This window comes from Sander lucioperca, chromosome 16 (genome assembly GCF_008315115.2).
Source record: "Sander lucioperca isolate FBNREF2018 chromosome 16, SLUC_FBN_1.2, whole genome shotgun sequence".
Classification (NCBI taxonomy): Eukaryota; Metazoa; Chordata; class Actinopteri; order Perciformes; family Percidae; genus Sander; species Sander lucioperca.
The window spans coordinates 5394340-5408085 of NC_050188.1; the positions used below are offsets into that span (position 1 = coordinate 5394340).

The window sequence follows — 13746 nt, forward strand, 5'->3', positions numbered from 1 at the left end:
CCTTCATAGGGTGCTTGAGAAAACCAAAGACAATGGAAATACATACTAGCATTGGTAACTGTGTGTGTGTGATAATTGTTGTTGTACATAATGTATTTGTGTATGTATGTTTTTGCACATCCATACAGCCTCTCTTTTGTTAACGTTAAATAGTTATATGTACTGTATGTGTTATTTGTTTCTGTCTTTATTGTCTTATCCATTTCATATTCATGTTGAATATGTTTATGTATACACCAACAAACAAAGGCAAATTACTCCTAAGTGCTACTTACTTGGCAATAAATCCTTTTCTGATTCTGATTCTGATTTGTATGCTTCCCAGCCTACTTCAACATAAATATACTAACATATTATGCATGCTATTTTGGTCCACTGGCTATACAATCATAGGCATAATTTACGGGGGGGATGAGGGGGTATTACTGTGTGTGTGTGTGTGTGTGTGTGTGTGTGTGTGTGTGTGTGTGTGTGTGTGTGCGTGCATGTGTGTGTGACAGAAGTGTGTGTAACTGAAGGATGTGTCCGATGTTTGTTGGGTGACCATACAGATGTTTTTTAGGTTTGTGTGTTTTAATGTTATCTGTTGATTGTTGGAGCAGACGATGCAAGAACATGTTCTGTGAGAACAGACAATAAAGTTTTATCTTATCTTACCTGCAGAACGTTTTTAACAACAAAACAATGTTTTCCTTAACATAATTAAAGACATTTGCACCATAACTTGATGCAGAAATGGCCCAAATTGAAAAAGTGGTCGATGCCCCAAGAACCCCTGTTTAGAATTTGCTCAATGATGAAACAAACGTAAGATAGGTGGAGATCTCAACCCAAATGTTGAACCCAAAGATATGCCCTTGTATACAATACATATATAAACTGCAATGGGCCAGTGCGTTACTGTCCCTGAAATGCCATGTTGTAGCAGGACTGCTTCAGTATCACCATACTGAATCTCTACTGACATCTAGTGGGCTCCACTGCATACTGCCAGAACCAGTGGTGGAATGTAACTAAGTACATTTACTCAAGTACTGTACTTAAGTACCAATTTGAGGTACTTGTACTTTATTTGAGTCTTTTCTTTTCATGCCACATTCTACTTCTACTCTGCTACATTTCAGAGAGAAATATTGTACTTTTTACTCCACTACATTCATCTGACAGCTTTAGTTACTTTACAAATGAAGATTTTTGCACACAAAACACATGTTTTTTATTTTTTTTTATGGATTGTATTCAATGCATTCAAAATAACAGTAGAGAAAAAGAAGATCTAGCCCGTCCAGTCCCATTCACTGACATCTTGTCCTTGTCAGTAAACTATGAGGGCAAATGTTCAACTGATCGTGATTTGGATTTTAAGTCATATCATCCCGCCCTGTAACATAAGTTGTACAATAAACCCTAAATAGTGAATGCAATATCTGCAGGGAGTTTGTGTAAAAGGAGCCATTTGGATGAATTATTTTTAAGCATATTACTTTAACTGAATATTGCATCACAGAAGACTTTCCCTGTTATTTTTAGGAACTTTTAATACAATTCTCTATATTGTACGAACTATATATATATACTATGTAACTCTATATTCTTCTTCCTGATGCTTGGCCATTGTTCTATTGTTCTACAGGGAAGGCTCTGTGAATGTAGCTTGTGTTCAGGTCTTCACCGTGCCCTTATCCTGTGTGTTACTTTTTGTTTTTGTTTATTTCTTAAATAATAGTCCAAACTTTAGAAGGAATGACAATTTCATTTTAGACCCCTAAAAATAAAAGAAGGGCCTTGCGACCCCCAGGGTCGGGGAGCAGTGCGTTAAAAGGAAGAAGACAAGGCAGCTAAAAAGACAGAGAGAAAAAACTCACCGTCTCTCCTGGGCTCCCTTGATCCCCCTTTGCTCCCTTTTCTCCAGGTATTCCCTACAATTAGTTTCAATGAAAAACAAAAAGTAAGGGATGACAAGAGGAAGAACAGAAGATCCACACATCATGTACATGATCACATAGAAAACCATGACGCATTAACTAAAAACAAAAAAATAGCCTAGAGAATAGTCTAAAATTTCCATAATCTTATAAGAGAGTTTGGTGTGTGTGTGTGTCTATGTGTGTTCCTATTAAGGAGTTTGTTTCCTTCGCTATTTCTGCACTGCTTAAACATGTAAACATGATGTTTTCAAGATCATTTTGCGAAATCACTTTCTGGATTGGCAGTGAGAAATATAATTCACTGCATTACAGGCTGACCTGAAACGACGTACATCAGCTAGTAGAGAAGAGAAAGAACATTTGTGCCCAAATTGTAATTATAAATTGTAAAGTAATGAATTTTTAAAAAGACATCTGGGGGACGTTTTAAATGAATAGTTGAATATTCCTTTATTGGGATCCCCATTAGCTGCTAACAATGTAGCAGCTACTCATCCTGGACTCCACATTAAACAATCCCAATATGTACATAATAAAATAAATAATAAAATAAGTATACTCACAGGTTCACCAGGCTCAGGGATGACATTTGCCACCTGTGAAGAAAAACAGACAGTAGATAATAATTTACAGCATGACTTACTGTAATATGTCACACACGTGATAGTGATATCATGCAATTGCAGGGTTGTGACTATGTTAAAGGTATAATATGTTTTCTTATAGAAACAATGTATGGACTAATACCAAAGTAATCCCTCTCAGTCCTCCCTTTTTACCCTACCTAGAAGTGTCTGGTGAAGTCTGTATTTGCCCTTTGAATCCTCTGTTTTAGTTTTATTTTGCTGTGTGCGGGACGTTTCTGGGCGGCAACAAAGAGCCTTTGGGCCCCACGTGGGTGTGTAACCCCCAGCCAATGACAGCGTGCAGAGTGTGTTCTCATTCCCAACCGCCACTTTGCCCCATCAACGTCTCATATCGATGCACAAGTCTAACCGAACAAGGACCAAAGAAAAAGACGGGATGAAGCTCTGCATTCACTCATAATGCGACAACGCGTCTCATTCCCACGGAGGTGTGGGTGGGTTTATTTGTGCTTCAGGACACATCTGCCGTGAAACAATGACAAAAGAGTTTAGAGCTGCAACGATCAATCGATTAGTTGTACACTATTCAATTAATCGCCAACTATTTTCATAATAAATTCATCGGTTTGAACCATTTTTTATGAAAAAAAGTAAAATGTATCTGATTGAAAGTTCTTAAATGTGGATGTTTTCTAGTTTTCTTCCTAGTTTCCTCTGACAGTAAACTGAATTTCTTTGAGTTGTGGACAAAACAAGGGAGGAGGGAGTCATCTTGGGATTTGGAAAAGCACTGATTAACATGTGTCATGTTGACATTTTATAGACCAAACAACTAGTGGATTAATCGAGAAAATTATTGTAGTTGCAGCCGTGAAACTACAAACTACAAACTACACCTCTGGCTCCTCATGCCACTGTACCTACTCTGCTGTAGCGTTCCTTTTTACTACTGTTTAACTTATTTTACTATTTATTTTAATTTATTTTATCGTTATTAATACATACTGTGTGTATATGTTTATACTTATATTGTTTATATTCTTTTTATCCTTCTTATATTTCTATGTGTGACATGCTCCAACAACACCATGACAAATTCCTCGTATGTGCAATGTACTTGGCAATAAAGCCCTTTCTTATATATATATATATATATATATATATATATTCCACCTTTAACATGCACACTAGAAAACAAATTTGACTTACATTTCCTGGAATGCCAGGTAGTCCCCGAGCTCCCACTTCACCCTGAGGCAAGAGACAATAAGTTCACACTGTCTGCATAGTAATGATCTTATTACAGCTAATGCTGCAGGGCGACCATTACTGAGGCCTATGTAACACTGTGCCATACACAGCCACAACTCCTTTTTCGTTTTTGGCTTGACATTTAATTGGACCTTGTACAGCAAATTAAACTAGTTAGTTCTCATTTACCTTGTCGCCCTTGTCACCCTTTGGCCCGACGGGTCCATCCTGTCCTCTTTCGCCCTGAAAGAGAAGCCCAAAATCGAAATGTAATGTAATACATTTCTACAGAAAAAGGGGAAACTTTTTTTAATTGGGAAGCAGGAAGTCAAGAGCAGTGCGTCTCCAAGTGAAAGCCCTTGAGGGTGTCCCAGAAGGTTACCCAGCCAAATTAGGAACAATTCATTTCACAGATTAATTTGGAAAACGTGTGATTGAAATGGATACGTATCTGAATATGCATTATGTAATGGATATGAATCAGAGTATGTCTTATTGAAATTGATAGGAATTTAAGTATGTAGAAAGGAAATGGATGTGTATTATTGCAATGGATACGGAATGGATACACTATATGTATTTGCACTCATGTAGGAAACGCGCACATCAATATTTTTATAGGCTAAGTGGCGACAAGTTCAAATTGTGGCGTCACCATGTATTCCTGCAATAGATATGAAATTGATATACGCGGTATTGCAATTGAATTAAGATATGTTTTGCCCACACCTGGGGACACAGAAATGGGAGGGGCAGAATGTATTTAAGATTTGTGTTAATTGTTGAAAGATATTCTCGATGAAGGTCCAGAGGGACCGAAACGTTAGTTTTCTTTAATAAATGGCGATGCAATAGCAAAAGCAGAGTGCAGGATTTTCCTTTTTTTTCCCCAAGTTTGTGATATTTCGCAACGCACCTGCACTGAAAAGTTGTCAGATGTGAGAAATGTTTCTTCGAAAAGTTTACCGAAGATTATTTGACCAGATTTGTAGATGTTACCTAATTCAAAACTTAAACCAACAACATGGGACGCTCTTCGGGGGGTCTACACTCTGGTGATGCTTGATTAAAAAGAAGAAAAAAAAGCATAGTCACACCTACCGGAACACCCCTGTCTCCTCGTACTCCAGCACCACCTTGTTGCCCAGGGGAACCAGATTCTCCCTGTAAAAAAAAACCAAAAACAAACCATACATGAGGACATGAGGAACTATGACTGGCAAACAGCTTCATTCCTCAGGCTGTCAGGAAGGGGTCAACACCCCCCTCCCATCCCTCCCCTCTGCCCCCAATAACTCTAGACTCTGAACACACCCCCCCCCACCCATCAGGATCAGCTGTCACTTTATAAAAGACGACACTCAGGAACTCTTCCATTTACATTGCATCTTTAGTTTTCTATACTGTTTGGTTTTGCCTTACACTTACTTTTTAGAAATGATTACTGTATTGTACATATTACTTACCTTTCTTTAATTGTATATATTACCTATCTATTTTATCTTTATTTGTCTATATTTCTTATCTTTTATATTATACTTGTTGTACGTGACCTTGTTACACCGTGGGTCGGAGAGAAACGTATTTTTAATTGCTCTGTATGTCTGGCACATATTGCAGAATTGACAATAAAGTTGACTTGACTTGTGTTTCATTATCTCACAAAATACCCCAAAGTAAAGCAGCTGTGAACTCACTCTCTCCCCTGGAGGTCCTCTTGGTCCGGGAGGCCCGTCGTCACCCTGGGGAGAAGACACACGCACACGGGCCATTCAAATGTCAGATTTGCATATGAAAAAAAAAAATCACCCGTGATATCTCATAAGCTGCATGTGTCCTCAGTCATGTCCAGCGTGTTTCTTGGTATATACGATGAAGTCAGAGTTACCTTAGGCCCTGGCTTGCCGGCAAAGCCATCTGCTCCGCGCTCTCCCCTGGGCCCCTGCAGAGACACACCATTTATCCACTGTTATTGACTGAGTTAACACAGAGATCAATGTTTAAAAAAAGGCAATTAAAAAACATCTTGGAGCACCATATTTGTAGAATGCTATGCAGATGGAGATTTTTAGTTTTTTCTGGGTACTATGGTAAAGGAGTCAGCGTAAGCTTAGAGTCATAGACACATTGATGTAAGTTTGACTCATTCTCTAATATGTCTAATGTTTGTTGTTTATGTGGACTGTAATGTTTAACGTAAATGGGGTGAATTCATAGGCGTAATGTACAGGGGGGATTGGGGGGTTAACACCCCCCTAATAATCCATTCTGGGCTTTTTCTGAAGTTTTTTCTTGCTTTTTTGGGAGGTTTTTGTTGCTTTTACGACATTTTTGTCATCTTTCTGGAGTTTTTTTATTGAGGTTTTTGTTGCCTCTTTCTGAGTTTTTTTTTTTTTTCTTTTTTTTTGTTTGTTTTTTCTGAAGTTTTTGGCACTTTTTTCGAGTTTTTTTTTCTACAATTCTTCAATGTTTTTGTCGCTTTTCTCAATACATGCAGACATGTCCCGGGACCTCGCTAGATAGCTGGAGATCTCAACCCCTCTTCAATGTTAAAACCAAAGTTACGCCCCTAATACGTCCAATTATGTGGACTGTAATGTTTAACGTATGTTTTTTAAAGTGTGTACCCCAGGATGAGTAGCTGTGCTTGAGGGCACAGCTAATGGGGATCCTATTAAACTAAACTGAACTAAACAAGATTTCCATTTAGATGTCGTACTTTCAAAAACCTGTATTTGCCAGAAACATTGGCCAGATACTGTATGTAGTAAAAGTAAACCCACCACAACTCAGTTTGGCCGCTGCATTAAATGTATCAATGTGTCAATTAAATATCCATGTTTTATACAAGCTATGTTTCTAATGTTTGATTATACTGTTAGTTGTTTAGTCTGACAATCAGACAGAATTGCCATTTTGTTGTGTTCATAAATGAACCCGAAAATAACAAATGATGACCAAAGATGTAGGCAGTGATTCAGAGGTCTGAAACTAGACTTAGTTGCTAATTTCACATTGAGTTTCCCAGCACAATTGTCAGCATTCTACACACAATGTTGAGTGTACTACTCAAATAGTATTACCTAGCAAAATTGTAGAGGTAATGCAGCTGTTTGCAAATGTATGCCTTGTATCTTAGAGACATGGAAATCATGAGCCTCACAGTCAATAACCTTGCAGTGCTCACAGTGACTGAACTTAAAGCGGTCTTCATATTTCTGTTGTCCACTTGGGGGCAGAACTGCACAACAAGCTGAACGACACGCACGTTTGAAATATTCTGGCTTGGTAAAGTCGACACGTGTTAGCAAACCGTTGCTTATTTGCGTATCTAGCAGGCACAAAGCAACATTAGCATCCGTTTTTTTTGGCCATCTGATGAACGCAAGTCCAATATTCACTATCCTTCTAGCTTTGTTTTTGTGTTCAGTCTGCTGTTTGGTACCATACAGTTCACATTGTGTGCATTTTTACTGCTGCACACAATGTTGATTAGAGCAGTGACAGTGAACCCAAACAGTACAGTTGCATTGCCCTATAGCCAGGGTAGGAAATGTAAAAAGAAAATAGATTTAGGGGGCACGTTTGAAAAACAGTAATTAGTGGATAAGTTGCTGTTTTATCAAAAAAATTAAATGGAAATAATGTAGTATTAGGATATTGATATTGTTAATATAATAAAATATATATTTTTTTAAATCTTGTGGGAAATGTTTGCCCCTCCATCATGTTTTTTAGCTTTCTGAGATTTCTTAGTTTTTTTTGCCCTTTTCCCGCCCCTTCATTTCTGACTGGCTAAAACCAAAACAATGAGCTGAAAGACACTAAATAGCTCCATAGGGCACCTGGGTAGCTCACCTGGTAGAGCGCATGCCCATTTATAGAGGTTTATTCCTCGAAGCAGGGGCTGCAGGTTTGACTCCAACCTGCAGCCCCTTTGCTGCATGTCTTTACCCCTCTCTCTCCCCTTTCATGACTTCAGCTGTCCTATAAAAATAAAGGCCCCAAGCTAAAACATTTTTTTGGGGCTAAAATGCCCCAAAAAAAATTCTTAAAAAAGTAATAAAGCGCCACAGAGCTGAGAAGAGCTGCAGATTTGGGTGATAGTTCTCCGTGGTTTTGTCCCTATAAGCGATGTCTTTTCAATACACATGGTCATTTGAGCCATTGTGCATACATACATTATACATTTGTTGTTTGGTGCAGCTTTAAAGTGTCACAGAACGTTTGGTCACTGTGAGCACGGAAGGCAAAAAAAAAGAAATTAGAAAAAAAAACATTATTCTAAAGGTCATACTGACCACGGCACCGTCATTTCCAGGAAGTCCATCCAGGCCGTCTTTACCAGGAAGACCCTGCAAAGATCAGCGATGAAAGGTTGACATTTAGTGACGTGAACAGAGAAACGACAACATCTACGACTCAAAGTACCATCACCTTATCATGGTCATTGCCTCACATGGTCAGTCCATACCAGACCTTTGTAATCACTTCAGAAATTGTTAACTCTTTAAATTTCTGTGAGTGAGTTTTATGTATGTGAGATATACAGTATGTGTGTTTGTTGTGTGTTTGGTAGTCTAAGCTACTGGATGCCAACTCACAGGCTTTCCAGGCTCTCCATGTTTGCCCGAAAATCCAATCTCACCAGGTAGACCCTTCATAAAGAGAGAACGAGTATTAATGTGTTTATTGCCAAAACAACGGATCATATTTATGAATGACTGTGTTCTGATCTGCGCCGGATCACTTACAGGAGGTCCAGTGTGTCCTTGGTTTCCTGGTGGCCCAGATGGACCCTGAGGACCCTGCAAAATAAATACAACAACATCAGTAAAAATGTATATCGCCTGATCATAGGGCTGGGCAGTAATTCAATATGATAATGTATCATCTTTCAATGAAATCATATCGTGACCAAATATTTCGAGATGTCGTGTTATACAATTACGTTGTCTAAATTGATAATAACAACCACATACTTGTGAAACGTTTTGAGGGACTATCAATTGAAGAATGGCAGATATTTTTTAACATCACATTATTTTTGTGAATGTGTGTAAACATTTAGTATTTAGCTGGGAAAATAAATATGTATTTTTTCTCTATGATTTCACTTGAAACTGTTGATGTTTATATATTTAAAATCTCATTGTAAAATATATTTTGTGAACGCACCAATAGTCAATACTACAATATCGTCGCAATATTGACATTGATGTATTTGGTCAAGAATATCATGATATTTGATTTTTCCATCGCCTAGCCCTACGTGGGCTTATTTTTATTTTTTTAAAGATTTTTTGGGGGGCTTTTTCCCTTTATTAGACAGTGAGAGTGATGGGGGAATACACGCAGCAAAGGGCAGCAGGTCGGATATAAACCTGCGCCGCTGCAAAGGACTCAGCCTACATGGGGCGCACGCTCTAACTGGGTGAGCTAGAGGCCGCCCCAACGTGGGCTTTTTTGAAGGTATCTATATTTGTGGATAATACAATATATTTGGGTAACACTTTTTTATAACCATCGCTAATAAATGGTAAATTGATAGTTTGTTAAACTTAAAGTGCTCATATTATGCTGATTTTCAGGTTCATAATTATATTTAGAGGTTATATCAGAATAGGTTTACATAGTTTAATTTTCAAAAAACACCATATTTTTATACTTTTCCCCCTGTGTGTTGAGCTCTCTGTTTTAGCTACAGAGTGAGGCATCTCACTTCTGTTCCATCTTTGTTGGGAGTCGAACATGCGCAGTAGCTAGGTAAGGACTACTAGCCAGTCAGAAGCAGAGTATGAGGGCGTGCCACGCTAGCAGCTAGGCGAGCATTATAACGTGTGTTACAAAGTGACCACGTTTGTCTCTGAAGTAAAGGCTGGACTACAATAGAGCTGTTTGGAGCAGTTTGTGAACAGTGTTTTCTGTTGGAGATGGTAAGTCCCTTTGGGGTGGACTTTGGGCTTTTTTACTTTGTAAAAGATATAAAATCTTATAAAAAGATATAAAACACAATAAAGGAAAGGGAAAAAGCCAAAAAGCATAATATGAGCACTTTAAGTTAATCATTATTTTACTGTTAACTAACAACAAAATGACAATGTTTACTAATGATTAGTTATGCTATAATTCATGTTATTTTAACAGTTCATTGTTGCTCACATCATAACAGTTGATACATTTTATGAAGTCTTTGTAAATTATGTTCAATACAAATATTCAGATTTCCCCCAAGCATTGTATTTATATGTACTTTTGTAGAGACAGTGTGCATTAGTACGGGCGAGCGGCCACTAGAGGGTGGTATTACAGCACTGTTTATATAGCTCACTCAACCTTGAACACCCCTTGAAGATAGGTGTGTTTCTATTTTGCTCCAGGGAGCAGTTTGGGAAATTAATTGGCATAACATGTTGGTTTTTAATCTAGCCTGTTTATTTTCCCTCTATTAAAACACACAGTGAAGACACCTCTGAGAGAGCAGAAACTCCGTGCTTTGTGGATCACATCACATATTGAGCAACTGAGGTGCAAGAACAAGCACTGATATTAATGAGATGTCATTGTAAACGTGTATTACAAATATGTGTGTACATTTTGCTTATCATGAAAAGTGAAATTGTTCTTACAGGGGGTCCGGGAAGGCCATCCACTCCAGGCAATCCACTTTCACCTTTCTTTCCCTGAAAGACAACATTCAAATTCAATTCAAAAAACAAAAATGAAAAGACATCCGATGCATAAGGTGAACAGTTTCCAGGGTCGTATAGCTACTACTGAGGATGCTGGAGACAGGTCTCATGGCTTCCATGTTGGGAGGAAAACTAAACTTTAGAAACTCAAAGAGAGTTTAACATTTTTTTTAAACCCTCACTCAAATAGTTTCATTTTCTTAGGCCCATTCCAGTATTTTAAACCCAACATTATTTTACTATGATTTAGGCTTTTTCCACCAGAATTTGGCAATTTCTAAATATTATTCATAGTTTAGCTTTTTTGACGCCCATTTTAACATATAAAAAATGATCATGTTGTAAAGATGGGTGGAAGTCACGTAACTTGGTATACCTTTTGGTAGATTACCACCTAAAATTCTGAAGACTACTTTAAGTGTTACTTTAAGAACTAGGTATGGATCTCTGTTATATCTCTGTAAAGAAAATATGTTGCCAAGTAAAATACTTGATTTTATTATTTTATTAAAAAATTGTAAAATGTCACTGAATATTTTAGCCTAATCGAAGAGCAATTGTATTTCATGATGTGCGTGTGACAATTGACGGACTATTGTGGCTGACGTGGACTCACTGCATCAGCTTTCATATTTTTGAAGTGAATACTAAAGACAAATATCTCTAATATGGCAGGGAGGTTCACAACAGCATAGTCACCTTTTTCCACAACATGCTGGAATTTATTTTTGGTCCCATTTTACCCGAATCCATTTGATTACCATTAAAAACCCTTTCCCATAAAAAGTAAAGTGTTTTGTAAAAATATTTTATTATTAGTCAAAAAAATAAATTTGGTGTCAGTATTGTTTTAGCTGCATTACACTCAAAAAAAGAGATTGGCTTACCATGCACGTTCTGGGACCAGCAGGGCTTTTTTTTTTTTTTTACTGGGAGCACTGTAGCCCCTAACGAAATAAATTTAGGGACACAGGAAGAACATTTTGGGGCGCACACCTTAAATCGACCTGCAACACAATTGTTTTTTCACATTTCCCCCAATTGTAACTGTTTTAAAATAAATACAGAAACTACAATGCATACAATCCATGTCATCTCCTAATGTGCAGTATGTCATTTCCACAGCGCTGTGGAGGAAGGTCTGGCTAGTCCACGCAGCGATCACGGAAGGCTTGTATCATGTGGACACGCCAACAGTGTTGTTGTCATTACTTAGAATTCCTCATGGGGGCGGCAGAAACTACGCACTATAGCTTTGATGAAGAAATGATGTCTGTGGATACTAGGTTTTTCTCTTGCATTCCTATCACATTTCAAAACCACTTTCCAAAAAGGGACCAATACGTATAGTTTTTTTTTCTTTAATAAATGGCGATGCTGCAGCAAGAGCAGTATGCAGGATTTGTACGTTGAATGTGCAAATTTTCTCTTCAAAAACTTTCCAAAAAGTAAAATCATGGCACTTGCTCTTTCTTCATGTGTTTGTTAGTGCTGTCCACTGCATCCCTTTAAGTTCCCATTCGGCTCAGGCTGCCCTCAGCTGTCTATAAATAAGGACAGAAGTGGATAGACAGGCCTCAGAAGCCGTGACACACACGACTGATGAGAGCTTTGCTGCAGTTTAGGTGAGAGTGGCTCAATCTATACCAACTCAACCATACAGCCAACTCTATCAGCTGTGGCAGCGGCAGAGACCAGTCTATTATCACAGCTCTCACAATACTTTCTCCCCTGCTCTCTCTCTCTCTCTCTCTCTCTCTCTCTCTCTCTCTCTCTCTCTCTCTCTCTCTCTCTCTCTCTCTCTCTCTCTCTCTCTCTCTGTGCATCTTCAAATGAGGTATAACTGGACAAAAACCTGGAGGAAATAGGCCAAGCTCCTCACCATCTGTATTTTTTATTTATTTATTTTTTTATTCATGGGGCTGTAAACTCATGAATCCTCGCTAAAGTAATGTTAGTGGATAAATGGTCAAGTATTCAGCTTCAATCTTAGTAGTATTAGCCTAGTAGGCATGTAGTTGTATGATTGCTCCCCAAACCAACCTTAATATTGATAGTTCAATTGTATGGACAAAATTAACAATATCCTTTTAAATAATAAATAGTGTTATCTATTTGGAACATAACATTGGCAATTGATGAAGGGGTGCGCGAGTACATCTGACAGGGCTGTTTGGGTACCTCAGCCTACATTTACATTGCTAGGTTTTGGTTTTTAAGCAGAGTTTTGAGCCAAAAGCGATCTCCGTGGACAGTGTTTTAGCTCCAGTAGGAGAACTAATCTCCGTTTTAAACTAACACGCCCAAACCGCATATCTCATCAACTTTCTCATATACTGGGCAAGCCCATTCCCAGGTAAACAGGAGGCAGCATGTATACTCCGTCCGTTGCTGTTAGTTGCCATGGAAACGGTAGTAGCTTAGTCTCAGAGAACGAGACGCTATGACCAAAAAGAACCAATCAGGCGGCAAAACGGCGTCAGTGTTGGTGTTGTCAAAGGTCTCCGTTTGCTGAGACTGCAACTCAACCGCACAGATTCCAAACCAGGTCAGAAGTGTTTTCAAATTTCTCCAGTTTAGAGGCTCTGAAACACCAGAGCAGTGGGAATGTGAGGTGTAAACGTAGCAAAAGATTTTCGTTTTTAAACCAAAACGTAGCAATGTAAATGTAGCCTCAGACTAAAAAGGTTGGAAACCACTGCTGTCAAAAAATGAGTACCGTCAAGTTTTCAGAATTTTGGTACCGAAGTGACATGTCTGGTGACAAGTGTATTCTGGTGGTAGAAAAGTCTTTGGTATACAGTATGTCCACAGGGAGGTCTGCCTTTCCTCCGCTGCCCAACTGAGCAGCTGCACAATTTCATTCCAACATATTGCTGCCGAGAAGTTAATTGCTCCCAATAGAGACAGGGAAGGGAGGTAACTATCTCTGTTAATGTTTTGGAAGAACAAATCATGTAGAACCACTGCGCCTGTTTTAATTACACTCTGTGGTGTGATGGGACCAGCTAGTCCGGAGTAAGACATAGCGAAAAGAATATGAGAGACAGGGGACACTTTCTGTATATAATTTTACAAGCACTGATAACGGTCACAGTATCAGCACTCATTAGTGTGATGAATAAATATTAGTTTTCATCATTCGAAATATTCCCAGTGGAATTAGATAAGTATGGGAGCACACACAGTATGAACTTCCAGTTACTGCAGATTAGAGTTTTGTTCTACCAGCGCTTCTCTGGAGGCAAAATAATCTTGTTTTAGTCAAAACTCAGCGGCACTGAATTC

At 38.4% G+C, this 13746-nt stretch overlaps 1 protein-coding gene across 3 annotated transcripts in view; it reads right to left on the reverse strand.

Moving 5' to 3' along the window:
* The window catches only part of col22a1 (collagen, type XXII, alpha 1), an 89428-nt gene that overhangs the window by 36668 nt on the left and 39014 nt on the right, over positions 1-13746 (reverse strand). For all 3 annotated transcript variants that reach the window (XM_035993219.1, XM_035993218.1, XM_035993220.1), the window contains 11 exons: positions 10396-10449; positions 8521-8574; positions 8371-8424; positions 8068-8121; positions 5655-5708; positions 5464-5508; positions 4868-4930; positions 3956-4009; positions 3725-3766; positions 2492-2524; positions 1866-1919 (listed from right to left, as the gene is read on the reverse strand). In XM_035993219.1, coding sequence (XP_035849112.1) covers positions 1866-1919; positions 2492-2524; positions 3725-3766; positions 3956-4009; positions 4868-4930; positions 5464-5508; positions 5655-5708; positions 8068-8121; positions 8371-8424; positions 8521-8574; positions 10396-10449 — 561 coding nt within the window. The remainder of the gene's footprint in view (positions 1-1865; positions 1920-2491; positions 2525-3724; positions 3767-3955; positions 4010-4867; positions 4931-5463; positions 5509-5654; positions 5709-8067; positions 8122-8370; positions 8425-8520; positions 8575-10395; positions 10450-13746) is intronic.